This window comes from Ornithorhynchus anatinus, chromosome 12 (assembly GCF_004115215.2).
Source record: "Ornithorhynchus anatinus isolate Pmale09 chromosome 12, mOrnAna1.pri.v4, whole genome shotgun sequence".
Lineage (NCBI taxonomy): Eukaryota > Metazoa > Chordata > Mammalia > Monotremata > Ornithorhynchidae > Ornithorhynchus > Ornithorhynchus anatinus.
Window position 1 is genome coordinate 42,290,255 of NC_041739.1, and position 23,029 is coordinate 42,313,283.

A 23,029-nucleotide genomic window follows, 5' to 3' on the forward strand; every position below is an offset into this window, starting at 1 on the left:
TTTCCAAACTTCTAGAACGAGTCAACTACACTCACTGCCTTGAATTCCTCAACTCCAACTCTCTCCTGGACCCCCTCCAATCTGGTTCCATCCCCTCCACTCCACCGAAACTGTTCTCTCAAAGGTCACCAATGACTTCCTTGCCAAATCCAATGGCTCCTACTCTATCCTAATCCTCCTTGACCTCTCAGCTGCCTTTGACACTGTCAACCATCCCCTTCTCCCTTATCTCACCTTGGCTTCATGGACTCTGTCCTCTCCCGTTTCTCCTCTTGTCTCTCTGGCCATTCATTCTCAGTCTCCTTCGTGGGCTCATCCTCCCCCTCCCATCCACTAACTGTAAGGGTTCCTCAAAGGTCAGTTCTTGGTCACCTTCAGTTCTCCATTTATACTCATTCCCTTGGAGAACTCATTCACTCCCATGGCTTCAACTATCATCCTTACGCAGATCACACCCAAATCTACATCTCCTCCCCCTCCATCCAGGCTCATATCTCCTCCTGCCTTCAGGACGTCTCCATTTGGATGTATGCCTGCCACCTAAAATTTAACATGCTCCTTATCTTCCCTCCCAAGCCCTGTCCTCTTCCTGACTTCTCTGTCACTGTGGACGGCACTACCATCCTCTGTCTCACAGACCCGCAACATTGGTGTCATCCTTGACTATCTCATTCACCCCACACATCCAATCTGTCACCAAAACTTGCCAGTCTCACCTTCACAACATCGCCAAGATCTGCCCTTTCTTCTGCATCCAAATGGCTACCTTGCTGGTACAAGCTCTCATAATATCCCGACTGGATTATTTGCAACAGCCTCTTTCAGATCTCCCTTCCTCCTGTCTCTCCCCGCTCCAGTCTATTCTTCATTCCGCTGCCCGGATCATCTTCCTACAGAAACGCTCTGGGCATGTCACTCCCATCCTCAAAAACCTCCAGTGGTTGCCTATCAACCTTCGCATGAAACAAAAACTCCTGACTCTTGGCTTCAAAGCTCTCCATCACCTGACCCCCTCCTACCTCACCTTCCTTGTCCCCTTCTACAGCCCACCCCGTATACTCTGCTCCTCTGCCACTAACCTCCTCACAGTGCCCTGTTCTCACCTGTCCCGCCGTCGACCCCTGGTCCACAACCCACCACTGACCTAGAATGCCCTCCCTCCTAATATCTGCCAAACTAACTCTCTTCCCCTATTCAAAGCCCTACTACGAGCTCACCTTCTCCAGGAGGCCTTCCCAGCCTGAGCTCTCCCTTTCCTTCTGCTCCTCCCCTCCCCATTCACCACTCCCTCCCTCTGCTCTTCCCCCTTCCGCTCCCCACAGCATTTGTGCATATATGTATCTATTATTTATTGCACTATTTTATTAATGATTTGTATATATCTATGATTCTATGTATCTTGATGGTATTGATGCCTGACTACTTGTTTTGTTGTCTGTCTCCCCCTTTCAGACTGTGAGCCCGTTGTTGGGCAGGGATTGTCTCTGTCTGTTGCTGAATTGTACGTCCCAAGCTCTTACTACAGAGCTCTGCACACAGTAAGCTCTCAATAAATACAATTAAATGAATAATTGCAATGATGATAGTAAGTGTGGAATTTCAGTGCTTACTATGTGCCAAGTACTACCTTGCTGAGGTAGTTACAAGTTAATCAGGTTGGTAACGATCCCCGTCCCAAATGGGGCTCACAGTCTAAGTATGAGGGAAAGCAGGTATTGAATACCCATTTTACAGATGAGAAAACTTAGAGAAGTTAAGTAACTTGCCAGGGGTCACATAAGCAAGAGGTAGAGCTGCGGTTAAAACCCAGGTCCAGATTCCCAGGTCCAGGTGTTTTCCACTAGCCCAAACTATTAATATTGATCAGTCAGTTGGATTAGGATTTTGAATAACTTTCTCTCTTTTATGGACTCCAAGGGGGAGCTTCCACCTCCACCTCCCTTTGTGAAGCTCTTGTGTAAGTTCAGGAAATATTAAATGCCATCACACATGGCTAACCATAAACACACTTATCTGGCCCTTGTCAAGCTTAGAACCAGATAACATGAGAAAATCCTTCCTGCCAAGAATGTATTATTTTGCCTCACCTTGTCATTTTTATATATCTTCTCTTTTTCTTTTTGTGTAAAATGAGGCTAATATTCTCCAATTCTATGACTTCCTCCACAGCAAATTTTGCAAGACCTCTCAGAAATGGAAAATGACCTCCCCCAAATGAAGGCCGAACTTCAACAGGTAGTGAGTGACAGAAAGGAAATGTGTCAGTTTTTGGAAAACTGTGCTAAGACTGAGTTTGACATAGAAAGTCTCTTAGAAAACATGAAGCAGAAAAACGACAGACTTGCTCAAGTGATTGTTGACTATAATGGAAAAATTAAGGTAAGTTTCGGACTTCAGAATTTGATTGTCTTCAGTAGTACTGAAAAGTAGACCCTAATGTCATTGAAAGCATTTGCTCTCTGAGGAGTAAATTTACTGTACAGGCAGCCCCAACAGTAAAGAATGATTTATGTTCCTCGCTAATATGGTTGTATTATAATGTCTGTTTCATGGGGTGCATTTTCCCATAAATTTGCATATATATTAGAGTCCATTTTAGAAGCTCTGGAAACCTGAAATTATTTTTTGTATTATAAGCTGTAAGAAACATCCCTAAATTTTCATTTGACCTTTGTTAAATTCAAAGCATGACATCAAAATGTCAACTAAATGAAGACCTACAGTATGGTTTTGAGTATATACAAGAATCTGAAGTCAGTTTGTTCCGCTAAGTATTTGTGGTTTTTCCACTTTATTCTCCAATTTTGGTTGAAAAATCACATTCTCCTTTCCTTGTTTGAGGCAAGCTAACTCCTGACTATCTTAGTGTACCACAGAACAAGACTGGAAAGAAAAGTTCATTTTTTTTTTTTTTAATTCACCCACTTTCATGACAATTGAGACACGACCGCTTAATCCCAAATTTAACTGGCCGAAAGACTGTAACTTCTATTTCATCTGTTTTGGCATTTCACAGTGTTGTATTAAAATGTTGAAGTTCAAAGGGGACCTTAAACAAGAATTCTTCTGCATGAGATGCCTTTAACTCAACATCTTCATCATCATCCATTTCTAAATTAAATTGCCTTTTCAGTTCAGCGATGTCGTTGTACAGCTCAAGTGTCTTCTTTGCACCTTGGAAATCTCTGACTATTGCCCCTACTGGCTCCGTGAAGCCAGGGATCCTGTCTAAAGGCACTGTACAATGCCCTGCACACAGTAGACTTTTGAGAAATATTCTTATTTGATCTGACATGAACTGTGGACAGATAAGTCTTCTGATATCTATTCAAATCAGGAGTCATCGAGGAGGGATTTACATAGCCAGAATTCTCAGCTGAATGTTTGGGCAGTCAGGCTTTTTCCTGGGATAATGTGTCAATCAACAGTATTTATTGGGCACTTACTGTTTGCAGAGCACTGTAATAGTAATAATTATGGTATTTGTTAAGTATTTACTATGTGCCAGACACTGTACTAAATGCTGGGATGGATGCACGCAAATTGTGTTGGACACAGTCCCTTGTCCCACGTGGGGCTCACAATCTCAATCCCCATTTTACAGATGAGGTAATTGAGGCGCAGAGAAGTTAAGTGACTTTCCCAAGGTCACACAGCATACAAGTGGCAGAACTGGGATTGGAACCCATGACCTTCTGCATCCCAGGCCTCTACTCTATCCACTATGCCACTGAGTTGGAAGACACACTCCCTGCCCAGTAGCTTACAGTCTACTGGGAGATTGCTTCATAAAAACCTGTCAACTTGTTCATCTATCTCCACTTCAGTCGACTGTTTACATTCCCCTACATTTCAATTGCTTATATAAGTCATGTTCTGAGCCAATACCATGATCAGTGACCACTTTTACCTGCCCCATTTTCTATTTAGCATTGATGGAGCCCCATAAAGTGAGAAAGGAGCATAGAAATGAACTAAATGTCTTAGTTGATGCAAAAAGGGAGGGCTGGTTTGTGCCCAGTTTTATGCTTTGGGTATGTTTCCTGATCTTTCTCCAGATATCTGACTCTGGCCCTCCTTTCCCATACCTTGGGGTTGCTTTTGACCTAAACCCTCTCTGGGCAATTGTAGGCCCTGTCCATGATATTGGGGTTCTAGCTGTTGCTCCATCATTCCCACTCAGTGTGTAGTCCTCGAACACAACTACTTCCCCTAATCCCCCACCACCTGTGCTTTGCCTCTCCTGCAGCCTCCGTTCTGCCCCCCCTTTACTGCTGCCTAGACGAGGAACCTGAGAAAACCTTCAAATATACCTGGACTGTGGAACGCAAGGGTACTTATCCACTGCTGTTTAAATCTGAGGCTCATAGCTCATTTCTATAGCCAAAGGTGCTCTGCTGATGGCTGAACTGAAGTCTAGGAGCAGAGCAAAGTAGTTCTCTAAGGATGCTATAAATCCCGTGTATTCGGAAAGAGGCAGTAGTACATACAAGAAGCAGTGTGGTCCAGTGGATAGAGCATGGACCCAGGAATCAGAAGGTCATGAATTCTAATCCCAACTCTGCCACTTGTCTGCTCTGTGACCCTGAGCAAGTCACTTCACTTCCCTGTGACAGTTCCCTCATCTGTAAAATAAGGATTCAGACTAGGAGCCCTTTGTGGGACAGGGACTGTGTCCAACCTGATTGCCTTGTATCTACCCCAGCAATGTGCCTGGCACATTGTAAGAGCTTAACAAATACCATATTTATAATAATAATTATTATTATTATAATATAATTACTATTATAGCAGTATGCCAACACTGCTGAACAGGAAAGACCAGACAAAGATCAGCATTCATTTGTTGGTATCTCAGCTTTTGAATACATTTTTTGATTTGCTGACAAATATTATATCCTGATGTACCTTTGTGTATCTCTAAGGTCATTCTAACCTAGCAGATATACCTTTAGAAATTAAATGTTTGCCTCTTCAGTTTCTCCTTCTATATTCCCATAAAATTGTTTACTAAAACCTATTTTATGCCTGTGTTCAACATTTGACATGTTTTCTAGGCACGCATGAGAGCATTTTCAGAATTTGCTAAGAGAAGCAGTAGTGTCTGTGGAGAATTGGAACGTGAGCTGGAAATCCTGAAAGAGAAGAATGAGGAGGTCTTTAAGGAGCTAAAGAACTTTAAGACACACTTAGCCCCTGGAAGTAATCTGGCTACCATATTTAAAAGAAACCACAGAGAGAGTAATGTCTTGAGAGTCAACGATCCATCCCTAGAGGTATACACTTTCACTCAATATTTTTCTGCAGTTCGGCACATGGGGCAGCAAATCTCAACATGATATTCAAATGTTTCTTGATAGATTTTTTTTTTAGTTTATTGTAGTCCATTTATGTGTTTTGTACATGGTATAAGTGTCAGTAGCTTTTTATGATTTCATGATTTTTTCCAAACCTGGTTATGAAAGAGGAAAAGAAACACTTTAAATAATTCTATAACCATTTAACCATCCCCCATCTCTGGTCCCTAACGATAGGGCTATCTAATTTATTGAGAAAATTGAAAATATCAGGTGTGATATCCCTAAAATCTTTCCTGCCTTCTCTCAAAATCCACCCCTCTCCACCAGCATATCTGACCCTATCCCTTCGTAACTTATCAAAACACTTGCCCACTCCTTTCTTCCCTCCCTGTCCCCCATCTTCACCTGTTCGCTTTCCAATAGCTTCTTCAGCACTCCTTTCAAACATGTCCATGTCTTCCCTAGCCAAAAAAAACAAAACACTCCCTTGACTTCACAGCTCCCTTCAGTTATCACCCCATCTCTCTACTACCATGCATCTCCAAATTCCTTGAGCATGTAATCTACACCCACTGTCTCCAGTTCCTTTCACCCAATTCTCTCCTTGACCCCCTCTGATCTGGCTTCCGTCCCCTCTCAAAGGTCATAAATGATCTCTTTCTTGCCATTTCCAATGGGCTCCACTTTATTCTAATCCTCCTCAACCTCTCAGCTGCCTTCATCACTGTCAATCATCCCCTTCTCTTGGAAATGTTATCCAACCTCAACTTCACAGTCACTGACCTCTCCTCATTCTTCTATCTCTGGCCACTCATTTTTAGTCTCTTTCACTATCCCTTCCTCTGCCTCCTACCCTCAAGGTTCAGTTCTGGGTCCCCTTCTATTCTCTATCTACACCTACTCCCTTTCAGAACTCATTCATGCACATAGCTTCATCCACCACCTCAATGCAGTTGATTCCCAAATCTACATCTCCAGCCTTGATCTCTCTCCATCTCTGCAATCTCGCATTTCCTGCCTTCAAGGCATTACTACTTTGATATCCTGCCGTCACCTCAAACTTAACATGTCTAAAACAGAACTCCTTATCTTCCCACTCAAATTCTGCCTTTCCACATCATTATAGACAGCATCAACGTCCTTAATGTCTCACAAGCCTGTAATCTTGGCACTATCCTTCATTCCAGTCTCTTATTCAACCCACATATACAGTCTGTCTTAAAATCCTGACTGTTCAATCTTCACAACATAGCTAAACGTTGTCCTTCCCTCTCCATCCAAACTGCTACCACACTAATTCAAGCACTTAATCCAATCCAAGCCACTATCCTATCCCACCTTGATTACTGAATCAGCTTCCTTGCTGACCTCCCTGCCTTCTGTCTCTCCCCACTCCAGTCCATACTTCATTCTGCTGCCCAGATAATTTTTCTACATAAATGTTCAATCCACATTTCCCCACTCCTTAAGAAGCTCCAATGGCTGTCCACCCACTTCGCATCAAAAAGAAACTCCTTACCATTGGCTTTAAAGCACTCAATCACCTTGCTCCCTCCTTCCTCACCTCACTGCTCTTCTACTACAACCCAGCCCATTCACTATCCTCCTCTAATGCCAGCCTACTCACTTTATCTCGACCTCATCTATCTCCCAAGCTAACCTTTCTCCCATGTCCTGCTTCTGGCCTGAATCGCTCTCCCTATTCATATCCGACAGGCAATTACTCTCCCCATCTTCAAAACCTTATACTTCTCCTTCATCTCCTTCAAGAGGTCTTCCCTGACTAAGCCGTTTTCCTTTTCTTCCACTCTCTTCTGTGTCTCCCTGCCTTGCTTCCTGTATTCATCCCCTCGCCCAGCCCCACAATTCCTATGTACAAATCTGTAATTTATTCATGTATATCAACATCTGTCTCCTCCTCTGACTGTAAGCTTGTTGTAGGCAGAGAATGTGTCTGTTATATTGTACTCTCCCAAGTGCTGTGCACATAGTAAGCACTCAATAAATATGATTGATTGGATGAGAAGTAGGGAGAAGAAATGATGCTTGTGAAGCAGATAGAACTTAAACTGGAAATAAGTATTTTTTTAAACAAATTCATTCATTCAATAGTATTTATTGAGCGCTTACTATGTGCAGAGCACTGTACTAAGCGCTTGGAATGTACCAATCGTTAACAGATACAAATGGCTCATCTCTCTCCTAACATTCCTTTCCAAATTGCTTAAGTATCCTACAAAGACTGTCTCTACTTCCTCTCCTCCAACTCTCTACTTGACCCCCTGCAATTTGGCCCCTGCTCCCTTCACTCCACAGACACTGCCCTCTCAAAGGTCAACAGTGATCCACTTCTTGCTAAATCCAATGGGCTCTAATCCATTCTAATGGACCTCAACCTCTCAGCTGTCTTTGACACGGACCACCCTTTTCCTGAAAATACTGGTCTCTCTGGCCGCTTTATTTTTTTATGATATTTCATATGTGTTTCTTATACGCCAAGAACTGAAATAATTGCTAGGGTAGATGCAAGACAATCAATTTGGACACAGTCTCTGCCCCATATAATAATAATAATAATGTTGGTATTTGTTAAGCACTTACTATGGGCCGAGCACTGTTCTAAGCGCTGGGGTAGACATAGGGGAATCAGGTTGTCCCACGTGGGGCTCACAGTCTTAATCCCCATTTTACAGATGAGGGAACTGAGGCACAGAGAAGTTAAGTGACTTGCCCACAGTCACACAGCCGACAAGTGGCAGAGCTGGGATTCGAACTCATGAGCCCTGACTCTAAAGTCCGTGCTCTTTCCACTGAGCCACGCTGCTTCTCCATATAGGGCTCCCAGTCTTAATCCCCATTTTACAAATGAGGTAACTGAGGCACAGAGAAGTTAAGGGACTTGCCCAAGGTCACACGGGAGACAAGTGGCCGAGCCAGGATTAGAACCCATAACTTTTTAGAACCCATAACTTTCTTACTCACAGGCCCATGCTTAATCTACTACGCCATGCTGCTTCTTTTCTCCTGCCTTCAGGATATCTCTATTTGGATGTTCCGCCAACACCTTGCACTTAATATGTCCAAAACAGGACTTATCACCTTCCCTTCAAAGCCTTATTCAAAGTACATCTCCAAGAGGGCTTCCCACGAGGAATGTGTCCACCAACTTTGTATAGTGTACGCTTCCAAGTACTTAGTACAGTGCTCTGCACACAGTAAGCTTTCTATAAATACAATTGATCAATTCACTGAATATATTTGGTTTTCTCATTAGTTATGAGTGAGTCAGGCTTTGTCAATCATTTATTGAGCACTTACTGGGTGCAGAACACTATACTAAGCACTTGGGAGAGTACAATACAACAATAAACTGGCACATTCCCTGCCCACAATGAGCTTACTATTTAGAGGCTTTTTCTTAACTAAAGTGAAAAATAATTGTCACAGGAAAAGAGAACTAGGTCCATCTAGCCGATCTCTGAGCTATTCTTAAAACACTGGAAAAAGCATGGACATTATCAGGTAATGTGAAAGATGAAGCAACCTATTAAAGCTCTAAAGTGGGAAATGTAGTTACTTCATCAGGACTGGTCACTAATTAGCAAATGCTCTTGGAATAAAAGTCATCAGTGAGAAAGAGAGGCAGCTTGTCCAGAGTGCAGATACATTCTCTCCGTTCTCTTGAACATCATCTGGAGGTTTTCAGATTCCCTTTGGTTGCTCCAACCCAATTGGAGAATTTAACAGAACTCAGTGTAGCTGATTACCAAGTCAGAAATGCTTTAAATGATCCATTGTGGCCCTATCGGTCATCTTGCCCATTATTTACTAGAGGTTCATATTGTGCTAATTCACTGTTCACATTTATTTCTCTAAATAGAAAATTCAAGAGATGGAAGTGGGATTATGTCAAGCCAAGGGAAATGCTAAACATAAAGATGCAGAAGTCATCCTGTTGCACCAAGAGCTTGAAACAGCAAAGCAGACACTCTCTGAATTTCAAGCCAAAGCTCAAGAGCAGGCTAAGAGCTTGAACAGTGCCCATGCCGAGCTGGAGATCCTCCAGGTGTGTTTTCCCAGGCACAAGGAGAGACAGATGGGAGCTTTCTGCAAACCAGGACTCCTTGTTGCTCATCTCTGCTTCCCTTGGCTACCAATTGGCTCTGCGTGGTTTGGCAACAAGCAGAGCACCTCCCTCTCCTTTGCTCTCCATACCTGATGCAGTCTTGCTGGGAGAGATTGGCCCAGCTTGCTCTGAGGAGTTGGCTGACTTCCTCTTTCCTACTGACTGTCTGCTCCTGCTGCACCATTTTGCACTGTCAATTGATCTGTCGTATGTATTGAGTGCTTACTGTGGGTAGAGCACTGTGCTAAGTGCTTGGGAAGCAACAATATAACAGCTGGTAGATATGTTTCCTGCCCACAAGGAGCGTACTTTTTAACAGTAAGTTGAGCTGGTTGAGTGGTGATTTCCTCCACACCCTTCCTCTTGATTTTGGTTTGGATTTAATCCTGGGCAAACACAAGATTCGGTGCAAACAGCATGACTGAGCAGAAACCCAAATGACCCCTCCTTCTTCTGAGTTCATCTCTTTTTTTTCCTCCCCCTTCTGTGTAAAAATAATTTTAGGCAAAAGTGGCTAGGGGTGCTGAGCCATACAAAGAAGAACTCGGGGACCTCAAAACAAAGTTGGTGAAAGTGGATATGGAGATGATGAAACAATCAAAGCATTTTGAAAAAAGGTAGGTTTTCAAGGTTCATCTGGGAAGCATGGGAAGCAGCATGGTCTAGTGGATAAAGCACAGGCCTGGGAGTCAGAAGGGCCTGGGTACTAATTCCAGCTCTGCCATATAGCTGCTGTGTGACCTTGGGCAGTTCACTTTCTCTGCCTCAGTTACCTCAGAGAAGCAGCATGGCTTGTGGATAGAGCATGGGCCTGGGAGTCAGAAGGACCTGGGTTCTAATCCCAGCTCCGCCACATTCTGATGTGTGACCTTGGGTAAGTCACTTAACTCATCTGTCCAATTGTTGGACAGGGACTGTGTCCAACCTGATTAACTTGTATTTAGAACAGTGCATGGCACATAGTAAGTGCTTACAAATTATTATTATCATCAATATTATTATTACTATTATCAATTGGATCAATTTTAGTGGAAACCATTGAAACCAATTCCTGGTGCACAAGAGAGAAAAAAATCACTGGTTTAATTTGAAACTGAAATTTGAGGCGGGCTGATATTCAGCCTCTTATTGCGCAGAAATTCAATCGTATTCCATTCAGTCAATCATATCTGTTGAGCGCTTACTGTGTGCAAAGCAAAGAAATGGCTGTGGGTTTGTAAATTACATGTTAAGCCTTCATTAATTCATATAGCAGAGATTTTTTTAAAGTGAGAAGCCTGAATAGATAGATAAATCCTTCTAACCACTTGTAAGAAAAGAGGATTGGGTGTGGGGTATCCCGCCTCTGTGAGCAAGCTGAAGAAGGTCCTGAAATTTTTCTTTTGTATTAAGAAAAAGGCTCTGCAAGTACTAATACTGAGAGCAATGGGAAATGGATGGTGGGTCTTAAAATCTTTACCTCTTTCCTAATTTTTTATTTTTTATGATATTAATAAAGCATTTACTATGTGTCAAACACTATCCTGAGCACTGGAATAGATATATGTTAATTATGTTGGAGACAGTCCTGTCTTGGGACTGTCTTTGGATAAAATGTCTCCCTGCCATTTTTTCCAGCTGCTTTCTTGGTGAGCAGGGCCTGTGCCTGGGAAGTAATTTTTGAACAGTGCCTTATAAATGTAACCTTGATAAATGTTTATAGATTCCGGTTACCCTACATCTCAGACCATAATAATAATGGTAGTATTTGTTAAGCGCTTACTATGTGCAGAGCACTGTTCTAAGCACTGGGGTAGACACAAGATAATCAGGTTGTGCATATTGTTTTCAAGAAAAACAGGCAAGAAATTTCCCTGCATTCAGTGGTCACAGCCAGTAGTGACAATTTTTCATTTGGAGAGTGGGGGTAGGAAAGGAGCAGGGTTTTTAGGGGTAAGGAGAACTAAAAGGGGCCAGGCTTCAAATTGCTAGAAGGCCCAAATCCACCATCATTTGCTTTTCTCAGATCTCTGAGGAAACCCGAGAGTTTCCCACTGAGAAGTTATGGAATTCTCACCTCCCCACCCCCTGGACTAAGCACTAGTGGGCACTGCTGGCCTTGCCCTTAAAGGCATGAGCAGGTTTTAAAAGCTACCAGAGTGGAGAAAAGCCACAAGCCCAATAGGATCTCCAGTGTTCCTGAACCACCATGCTTAGCATGCAGCTCTGAAGCACCATGGTGCTCACTAAGGTTTTGAAATGAACCTGTTAGCAAAGATTTCTGAATCACCTTGTGACTCTGTGTGTGTGTGTGTGTGTGTGTGTGTGTGTGTGTGTGTGTGTGTGTGTGTGTTTCTAATCAGGCCTGTGCCCAGTAAGTGTTAAATCGTGGCTGTGTGCAAATACAGTCAATTGGCCAGGCTTTCTGATGTGAGCTGGGTGCAGACATATGAGGTAACTGCTCTAAACTGACTCTAGTTCAGTCAACTGTTTGCCCTCAGGAAGTCACTGGGCCCATATATGTCTGGTCTTCTAACTTGGGTTTAATCAAGAAACAAAATTCTGAATGGGTCAAAGTTCACTCATTCAATCGTATTTGAGCACTTATTGTGTGCAAAGCACTGTACTAAGCATTTAGAACTGTACTAAGTTAGCACAAGCATCTAAAATAAAATTAGTAAGGCTTCAGAGTACTTCAAAGAACTTTTCAACTGACCCCTCATGATTGTGTTATTATTAAGAACATCAAAATTCCACGTAAAAGTAACCATACCTAATGAATAGCACAAATTGTTCAAAGAGGTGTCATGCCAATTAAAACTGGATTAGAATGTTAGCAGCATATTTAGCTCGAGAATTTTGGTACTGATATTACAGGAATGAAAAGATTATGATGAATGATGAATAATAATGAATTGATCCTTCTGACTCTTTCTTGGCTCAAGGAAGGACATTTTTAAAAATTTAGCCAAATCCTTTTCTACTTTCCTCAAGAGAACTGAAAAATAACTTGATTTTCTTTATGGGTTTTTTGAAATTAGGCTTGACAACACTAAAGCCATAATTAAACATCAAGAAGAGGTTATACGGAAATTAAGGGAAGATCTTCGAAGAGCTCACCAAGATCATGACACCCAAAGTAAGTGCAGGGTGCAAAGATTCATTCATTCAATCGTATTTATTGAGAGTTTACTATGTCCAGAGTACTGTACTAAGCGCTTGGAATGTGCAACTCCGCAACAGATAGAGACAATCCCTGCCCAACAATAGGCTCACAGTCTAAACACATCATCATGTCTATTAAACATTTCTTTTAGATTCTGGGTGTTTTATCTTATCAATTGCAAGAAGAGGCTGTAAATTGAGAGAGATAATAATTACTGCCTGTTATCATCTGGGGGTCACCAAAAGTTCGAAGTTGTTTGCAGGCTGAGGTTAAAGCGTTCTTTCTGATTCCTTTTAGACTGGACCATAGTGTACAACAAATTTCCAATGGAAATCTTTCCATCCTTCTTCCATTCCCTATTCCCTTCCTTTCCCCTATGATTAGATGAGGAAAAGATCCACCTAGATATGGGTACAGAGAATAAGTGCCCCTTAATAATAATTCATTCCATCAGTGGTATTTATTGCTTATTGTGTGAAGAGCACTGTACTGAGCATTTGGGAGTTCATTCAATTGTATTTATTGAGCGCTTACAGTTTGCAAAGCACTGTACTAAGTACTTAGAGTACAGTATAACAACAAACAGACATAGTCCTGTCCACAGCGAGCTCGCTCATTCATTCATTTATTCATTGGTATTTATTGAACATTTACCTTGTGCAGAGCTCTGTACTAAGCACTTGGGAAAGAACAATACAACAAACAGTGACATTCCTTGCCCACAATGAGGTCACAGTCTAGAGTGCGGGAGACAAACATCAATACAAATAAAATTACAGATATGTACATAAGTCCTTTGGGGCTGGGAGGGGGGAAAAAGCAAAGGGAGCAAGTCAGGGCAATGGAGTGGGAGATGAGGAAAAGTGGGGCTTAATCAGGGAAGGCCTCTTGGAGGAGATGTACCTTCATTAAGGCCTTGAAATGGGGTAGAGTGGTTTTCTGTCAGATAAAAGGAGAGGCCAGAGGCAGGGCGTGGGCCTAGGGGTCGGCGACAAAACAGGCAAGAGCGAGGCAGAGTGAGAAGGATAGCAACAGAGGAGCGAAGTGTGTGGGCTGGGCTGTAGAAGGAGAGAAGCAAGGTGAGATAGTAGGGGACAAGATGATGGAGTGTTTTAAAGCCTGTAGGGAGGAGCTTCTGTTGATATGGAGGTGGATGAGCAACCATCAGAGTATCCTGAGGAGCAGGGTGATGTGTCCGTAAAATTTTTATAGAAAAATTGTCCAGGCAGCAGAGTGAAGTATGGACGGAGTAAGGAGAGACAGGAGGCTGGGAGGTCAGCTAGGAAGGCTGAGGTAGTAATCCAGGTGGGATAGGATGAATGACAGTCTAGAAGGGGAGACAGACATTAATATACGTGAATATATAAAATATATACATATGTGCTGTGGGGGAGGGAAGGTGAGTGAAGGAGTAAGAGCAGAAGGGAGTGGGAGGAGAGGAGGGCTTTAAAGCCAATGGTGAGTTTTTCTTTGCAGAGATGGATGGGCAACACTGGAGTTTCTTCAAGACTGGGGAAACGTGTTCTGAACCTTTTTGAAGGAAAATGATTTGGACAGCAGAATGGAGTGGGGAGAGATAGGAGGCAGGAATGTCAGCAAGGAGGTTGATACAATAATCCGGGCAGGATAGAGTAAGTGCTTGCATTAATGTAATGGCAGTTTGGACAGAGAGGAAAGGGTGGATTTTGGGAATGTTGTGAAGGTAGAACTGACAGGATGTAGTGAAGACTTGAATATGTAGGTGGAATGAGAGAGAGGAGTAAAAGATAATGCCAAGGTTACAGGCTTGTGAAACAGGTAGGATGGTGGTGCCTTCAAAAGTAATGAGAAAGTGAGTGGGAGGAGAGGGTTTGGATGGGAAGATAAAAAGTTCAGTTTTAGCCATATTAAGTTTGAAGCTACAGGACATCCAAATAGAGATGTCTTAAAAGCAGGAGGAAATGCGAGACTGCAGAGAGGGAGAGAGATCAGGGCTGAAGATGTAGATTTGGGTGTCATCAGCATAGAGATGATAGTTGAAGCCGAGTGAGCGAATGAGTTTTCCAAGGGAGTGGGTGTAGATGGAGAAAAGAAGTGCACCCAGAACTGAACCTTGAGAACCACCCACAGTTAGGGAATGGGAAGCAGAGGAGGAGCCCACGAAAGAGACTGAAAATGAGTGGCCAGAGAGATAGGAGGAGTACCAGGAGAGGACAGCTGAGAGGTTGAGAACAATTGGCATGGAATAGAGGCTGTTGGATTTGGCGAGGAGGAGATCATTGGTGACCTTTGAGAGGATGGTTTCTGTGGCATAGAGGATAGAAGCCAGATTGGAGGGGGTCAAGGAGAGAATTGGAGGAGTGGGTGTACATAGCTTGCTCAAAGATTTTGGAGAGGAATGGTAGGAAGGAGATGCGGCAATAATTGAAGGGAGCCGTGGGGTCAAGGGAGGAGCTTCTTTAGGAGAGATGAGCATGTTTAAAAGCAGTGGGGAAGAAGTCATTAAAGAGTGAATAGTTGAAGATGGCAGTTAGGGAGGAAAGAAGAGAAGGGGCAAGTGTTTTGATGAGTGTACAGTGTAACAGAGTTGTTAGGTTCCCTACTATGTGCCAATACTGTACTTAGCGCTAGAATCGATACAACAAAAGCAGGCCCTATAGAGTCCCTGATTCTCATGGGGCCCAGGGTCTAGGTAGGAGGGAGAAGAAGTATTGAATCCTCATTTTACAGATGAGAAAATGGAGGCACAGGGAAGTTTAGTGCCTTGCCCATCATGAACTCACAGCAGACAAGTGATGAGCCAGGAATAGAACTCAGGTTCTCTGCCTCCATTCAATCATACTTATTGAGCACTTTCTGTGTGCAGAAGACTGTTCTAAGTGCTTGAGAGTACCATACAACAATAAACAGACACATTCTCTGCCCACAACAAGCTTACAGTCTAGAAGTGTGGGGGGGAGACAAAATTAATATAAATAAATTACAGATATGTACACAAGTGCTTTGGGACAGGGTTGCAGGGAGAACAAAGGGAGCAAGTCAGGGTGAAGCAGAAGGGAGTGGGAAAAAGGAAAGAAGGGCTTAGGGAAGGCTTCTTAGAGATGTGCATTGAATAAGGCATTTGAAGAGGGAGAGAGTAATTGTTTGTCAGATTTGAGGAGGAAGGGTGGTCCAGGCCAGAGGCAGGACATGAGCGAGTGGTCAGTGGTGTGATAGGTAAGACAGGTACGATGAGAAGTTCAGCATAAGAGTGAAGTGTGTGGGCTCGGTTGTAGAAGGAGAGTAGCGAGATGAGTGTAGGAGGGGGCAATGTGGTGGAATACTTTAAAGCCAATGGTGAGTTTTTGTTTGATGAGGAGATGGATGGGCAACCACTGGAGTTTCTGGAAGAGTGGGGAAACAAGTCCTGAATGTTTTTGTATAAAAATGATCCAGGCAGCAGAGTGAAATACGAACTGGAGTGAGGAGAGATAGGAGGCTGGGAGGTCAGCAAAGAGGCTAATGCAGTAATCCAGGTGGGACAGGATGAATGATTGTATTAACGTGCTAGTAGTTTGGATGGAGATGATAAGGTGGATTTTAATGGTGGTGTGAAGGTGGGACTGGCAGGATTTAGTAATGGATTGAATGTTCTTAGTACAGTACTCTGCACACAATAAGTGCTTAATAAATATTGAATGAATGAGAAAGAGAAGTCAAGGACAACGCCAGTGTTACGGCTTGGGAGACAGGAAGGGTGGTGGTGCCATCTACAGTGATGGGAAAGTGATGGGGAGGATAGGGTTTAGGTGGGAAGATGAGTTCTCTTTTGCACATGTTATGCTTGAAGTGATTGAAGGACATCCAGGTAGAGATGTCTTGAAGGCATGAGGAAATGCAAAGAGGGAAAAAGAGCAGGGATGGAGATGGAGATTTGGGTATCATCCACACAGAGGTGGTAGTTGAAACCATGGGACCAAATGAGTTCTCCAAGGAAGTGGGTGTAGAAGGAGAATAGAAGAGAACCCAGACTGATCCTTGTGGGACCCCCACAGTTAAGGGGTAGGAGACAGAGGGGAAGCCCACGAAAGAGAATGAGCGGCCAGAGAGATAAAAGGAGAATCAGGAGAGGACAGTGTCAGTGAAGCCAAGGTTGGATAATGTTCCCAGGAGCAGGGGGTGGTCAACAGTGTGGGGCAGCTGAGACATCAGGGAGGATTAGGATGGAATAGAGGCTGATGGATTTGGCAAGAAGATCACTGGGGACCATTGAAAGGGGAGTTTCTGTGGAGTGAAGGGGATGGAAGCCAGATTGGAGGGAGTCAAGGAGAGAATTGGAGGAGAGGAATTTGAGACAATAGGTAGACAACTTGCTCACGGATTTTGGAAAGATAGGAAGGAGATGGGACAATAGCTGGAGGGAGCCATGGGGTCAAGGGAGGGGTTTTTTTTAGTATAGGGGAACATGAACATGTTTGAAAGCAGTGGGGAAAAAGCCTTGGAGAGTGAACAGTGAAAATTAAGGAGAGAAGCAGCATGGCTTAATGGAAAGAGCACGTGCTTAAGAGTAAGAGGACATGAGTTGTAATCCCAGCTATGCCACTTGCCTGCTGGGTGACCTTGGGCAAGTTGATTCTCTTCTCTGTGACTCAGTTACCTCATCTGTAAAATTGGGATTGAGACTGTGAGCCCCATGTGAGACAGGGACTGTGTCCAATCCAATTTGCTTGTACCTACCCCAGGGCTTAGTACAGTGCCTGGCACAGAGTAAGCACCTAACAAATTCCATAATTATTATTATATGATGCAGCATGGCATAGTGGATAGAGCAAGGGGCTGGGAGTCAAGAGGTCATGGATTCTAATCCTGGCTTTGCCACTTGTCTGCTGTGTGACCTTGGGCAGGGCACTTCACTCCCTCTGGGCCTCAGTTCCCTTATCTGTAAAATGGGGATTGAGACTGTGAACCCCATGTGGGACAGGGACTGTGTCCAACCTGATCCCTTGTATCTACCCCAGCACTTAGAACAGTGCTCGGCACATAGTAAGCACTTAACAAATATTATTATTATTATTATTAGAATCCATTTTCTGTCTGGGCCTCCCACTAACTCAGCCTGTCCTAGGTCTGATAGGTCTTCAACCAATAAGGAATTGGAAGTAAAGATTACTTTTGGTCTTTGTGCCCCAGATTGTTTCTGACAATAATAATAGTAATAATGATAACTGTGGTATTTAAGTGCTTACTATGTGCCAGGCACTGTACTAAGCCCTGGAGTGGAAACAAGCAAATCAGCTTGGACGCAGTCTCTGTCCCACATGGGGTTCACAATCTCAATCGTCATTTTCCAGATGAGGGAACTGAGGCCTAGAGAAGTGAAGTGTCTTGCCCAAAGTCACAGAGCAGAAAAGCGGCAGAGACAGGATCCAAAACTTTCCAAAGCACAAGCCCCTTCCTTTCAGTTCACAGGACACATCAGGTAGTGGGAACATAAGGTTTAATAAACTGCCCAAGATGTAAAAAAAACTTTATAGCTCTGTCTGAAACATTTCTTGTGAAAACCATTTCTTTATGTGTTGAACTCTCGCAGAGCATGTAAAACCATCTTTGATTCAGATTTGCTTTTGCTCCCTCAGTCACATCCAAGCAGAGCCTTCCTCCGCCTTGTCAGGTCCCAATCACCTGCGGGGGTGGAAGCGGCATCGTGCAGAGCACCAAAGCTCTCATTTTAAAATCAGAACACATCCGGATGGTCAGAGAACTTTCACAACTAACGCAGCAAAACGAGCAACTCATCAAGGAGCAAGAGAAGCTGAAGAGGTGAGAAATTTTCCCAGTAGGGGTGGAGACTGTCTCCATCTCCAAGGTGGCCTCCGATCTGGTTGCTCACTCCCAAAGTTGTCAGCTGCATCCCATAATAGCCAGTCCTTAGATTTAGAAAGATGGGGGCTTCCTGAGAACCAATCGATTGATATTGCTATTTATTGGGCACTTAACTGTGTGCAGAGCACTGTACTAAATGCTTGGGAGAGCACAGTTCAACAAAATTGGAAGACACATTCCCTGCCCACAAGGATCTTACCATCTAGAGACTAAGTCCATACACTGCCAGTCAGGGATATTTTCCTCTAAGAATAATAATAATAATTATGATGGTATTTATTAAGTGCTTACTATGTACCAGATACTGTACTAAGCCCTGGGATGCATATAATCAAATTGGGTTGGACACAGTCCCTGTCCCATGTGAAGTTCACAGTCTCAACCTCCATTTTACAGATGATAACTGAGGCCCAGAGAAGTGAAGTGACTTGCCCAAGGTCACACAGCAGACAAGTGGCAGAGCTGGGATTAGAACCCATGACCTCCTGACTCCCAGTCCTATGCTTTATCCACTACACCATGCTGCTTCTCATGGCGTAGAGGAGCAGTGTGACTATGTGTGTATGTACACACAATCATTATAATAATGTTGGTATTTGTTAAGCGCTTACTATGTGCAGAGCACTGTTCTAAGCGCTGGGGTAGACACAGGGGAATCAGGTTCACAGTCCTACTCCCCATTTTACAGATGAGGTAACTGAGGCACAGAGAAGTTAAGTGACTTGCCCACAGTCACACAGCTGACAAGTGGCAGAGCTGGGATTCGAACCCATGACCTCTGACTCGAAAGCCCCTGCTCTTTCCACTGAGCCACGCTGCCAGACATAGCTCCAGTCTATTCTTCACTCCGCTGCCCAGCTCATCTTCCTGCAGAAACGATCTGGGCATGTCACTCCCCTTCTTAAACAACTCCAGTGGTTGCCTATCAACCTCTGCTCCAAACAAAAACTCCTCACTCTAGGCTTCAAGGCTCTACATCACCTTGCCCCTTCTTATCTCTCCTCCCTTCTCTCTTTCTACTGCCCAACCCGCACGCTCCGCTCCTCCGCCGCCCACCTCCTCACAGTCCCTCGGTCTCGCCTATCCCACCGTCGACCCCTGGGCCACGTCCTCCCGCGGTCCTGGAATGCCCTCCCTCCTCACCTCCACCAAACTGATTCTCTTCCCCTCTTCAAAACCCTACTTAAAACTCACCTCCTCCAAGAGGCCTTCCCAGACTGAGCTCCTCTTCTCCCTCTACTCCCTCTACCACCCCCCCTCCACCTCTCCGCAGCTTAACTCTCTTTTCCCCCATTTCCCTCTGCTCCTCCCCCCTCCCTTCCCATCCCCTCAGCACTGTACTCGTCCGCTCAACTGTATATATTTCCATTACCCTATTTATTTTGTTAATGAAATGTACATCGCCTTGATTCTATTTAGTTGCCATTGTTTTTACGAGATGTTCTTCCCCTCGACTCTATTTATTGCCATTGTTCTCGTCTGTCCGTCTCCCCCGATTAGACTGTAAGCCCGTCAAACGGCAGGGACTGTCTCTATCTGTTGCCGACTTGTTCATTCCAAGCGCTTAGTACAGTGCTCTGCACATAGTAAGTGCTCAATAAATACTATTGAATGAACATATATATGGCATTTATTGATTGCTTGCTCAGTGCACAGCACTGTTCTAAGCGCTTGGGACTATAATGTATCGTAATCATAGCACTTCTGATCTTATTTATGCCCTCCTTAGTCCTCACATATATGTGAGTACCCAATTACATTGGCCATTTTAGTTATAAATGTTTTTATGTCAATCTCTCCTGTTAGGAAAATAGAGTAGGGAGATGAGAAGTTAGTGAATATCTTTCACAAAAACGGACCCATTGGTGCATCTGACTGGGTGTGCTTCCTCTTTAAACTTCATCCCCTTCTCACCCACAACTCATCTCCCTTCTCAGTGCCTCTTTCTCTTAAAATTAGCCTGCTTTTACCCAATCAAGATGAATCTTTTCCTCAGCCTCAGGCCATCGTCTCACTTCTATTCCTTTCCCTCCACTTCCATCTTCCCCAGGGGCTCATTTAGCCATGAGCAATTGTTAATCATTATTATTTTTACTGTATTTCGTGCTTGCTACGTGCAAAGCACTGTTCTAAGTGCTAGGGGAGGTACAAAGTAATCAGGTTGTCCCATATGGGGCTCGCAGTCTTAATCCCCGTTTTACAGATGAGGTAACTGAGGCACAGAGAAGTTAAGTGACTTGCCCAAAGTCACACATCCGACAAATGGTGGAGCCAGGATTAGAACCCACTACCTCTGAGTCCTAACCCCGTGCTCTTTCCACTGAGCCATGCTGCTTGCTCTTTCCACTGAGCCACACTGCTTCTCTATGCAACACATTGTTTTTTAAATCCTGGGGAATTGGAGTCTGTGGGGCAGGAACTGCACCGGAACCTGGAAAACAGGGTAACAGACTGCAGAAAGTATGGAAGACAAGTTTAGAAGGGCGGGAGTGGGTGGACAGGTCCTTCTTTCACCAATGATGTATTTTAGTATCGGGGACCATAAATGTGCCAGCACCATAAAGTCAGGCCTAATGCCATCAAAGGCCATAGTGATCATTTGGAAATATTAGTAGTTCCATTAGTCAAAATGGAAAGTCAAGGAGCCCCGTACCTGCTTCATTTGAGACCCTAATTCAGGTTGGCTAAAGTGGAATATGTATGCAATACATATGCAATCACAAATGATGAGCAGGAAAAATAGCACTAACACACTGTAAAGACCATTTTGAGTAGGATTATTTGTGTGTACATATAGTCTTCCCATACTGGCTTTTCTGAGTTGCAACCAACAAAAATGCTACTGTGCTCAGGTCCAAAGCCCTGGTTCAATGAAGAGATCTGACACCCTTATAGTGAAACTGTATTTACTGAATCCAGCTTGACCAGTTTGGCATAAATATCCCATATGCTAACACTGTAATCAAATTCCCAGCCAGAGACAGAAAGGGAGAGAGAGAAAGAGAGGTCTTCAGACTGCTCCCTTTGAATCAATCATTGAGCGCTTGCTGAGAGCAGGGCACCTACCAAGCACTTGGGAGAGTAAAATACAGCAGAGCTGGTAGACATGGTCCCTTTCCACAAGGAGGAGCGAGCTCTCCTCCCACTGGGCACCTGGCGGCCTGGAGCCTCAACCTTGCCCGGGCATGGTCCTGCAGGGAGCTGTGATACCCCTTGTCCAGAAATGCCTTCCATTGTTGGTGAATAGATAAATAGGTAAGGCCACGATTCCCAGCTGTTCAAGGAGCTCGAGGTTTCCTCGGTGACTCGATGGCCATCTTGAGGCCACATTTCTCTAGAGTTTGCATATTTATTATACCCATTGTCATCCTTTGCAGAGGGGAAGATCTAGGTCCAAAGCCTAGATAGATAGAAATGAGTGCCTTTTGGAGCTTTCATCCCCTTCCTCAATGGAACCCAGGAAATGGTTCAGATCACTACATAGTGGACACCATTTCCTCACCCACATCAAACTGGAGAAAGTGATCCCTGTCATAGAAAATGAATTACAGACCAAAACAGGTGTATAATAATAATAATGATGGTATTTGTTAAGCGCTTACTAGGTGCAAAGCACTGTTCTAAGCGCTGGGGGATACTAGGGAATCAGGTTGTCCCATGTGGGGCTCACAGTTTTAACCCCCATCTTACAGATGAGGTAACTGAGGCACAGAGAAGTTAAGTGACTTGCCCAAAGTCACACAGCTGGCAAGAGGCGGAGCCGGGATTCGAACCCATGAACTCTGACTCCCAAGCCCGCACTTTTTCCACTGTACCACGCTGCTTCTCTATTGTATTGTATTGTTGTATTTCCCCAGCCCCCTAAAAAAAAAAAAGTTCTTACCAGCATTCAAACATATGCTGGATTAGGGCAACTCTATGGTAAATCTCAAAGCACTGTGTGAATTTTAGAAAGAATCATGCTTTCATGCATGTTCATTTTGTCATCTTCATTATCCCTTCGAAATGTCCTTTGTTTACAGCAGGCTGAGAAGAGAAAACTTAGAAAAAAGAGATACTTTTAGTAGTAGTGGTAGAATGTATCAAGTGTCCGCTGGGTGCCACACACTATATAAGCAATCGGCTGCCTTAACCACAGTGATGTCAATATTAATCCAAGTGATAAATCCGTCTGTGTGACAGAGGAGCCAGCCTCCTGCAGGACTTTCCTTTGATGGCTGAATAAATTTATTCTTAACTCTTCTTGAAGCAGCATGGCCTAGTGGAAGGAGCACAGGCCTGGACATCAGGGGACCTGAGTTCTCATTCGCACTCTGCCATTTGCCCACTGTGTGGGTTCTAATCCTGGCTCCTCCACTCGTCTGCTGTATGACTTGAACAAGTCATTTAATTTTTCTATGTCTCAGTTACCTCATCTGTAAAATGGGGGACAGGGACTTTGTCCAACCTGATTAGCCTGTATCTACTCCAGTGCTTAGTGTAGTGTCTGGCACAGAGTAAGCACTTAAGTTATCATTAAAAAAAAAAAAAAACAACCTCTTCCATGCCTGTTTCCTTATGTGTAAAATGGGGGTGAAATACCTGTTCTGTTTTGGGCTGTCCCTTGTGCATGCAACA

The 23,029-nt window shown here is 43.9% G+C and overlaps 1 protein-coding gene across 5 annotated transcripts in view; it reads left to right on the forward strand.

The window, feature by feature from the left end:
• The window catches only part of CENPE (centromere protein E), a 117,957-nt gene that overhangs the window by 91,956 nt on the left and 2,972 nt on the right, over positions 1–23,029 (forward strand). For all 5 annotated transcript variants that reach the window (XM_029077020.2, XM_029077017.2, XM_029077019.2 and 2 more), the window contains 6 exons: positions 2,170–2,379; positions 5,058–5,276; positions 9,181–9,366; positions 9,931–10,043; positions 12,447–12,544; positions 18,166–18,349. In XM_029077020.2, the coding sequence (XP_028932853.1) occupies positions 2,170–2,379; positions 5,058–5,276; positions 9,181–9,366; positions 9,931–10,043; positions 12,447–12,544; positions 18,166–18,349 (1,010 nt within the window). The remainder of the gene's footprint in view (positions 1–2,169; positions 2,380–5,057; positions 5,277–9,180; positions 9,367–9,930; positions 10,044–12,446; positions 12,545–18,165; positions 18,350–23,029) is intronic.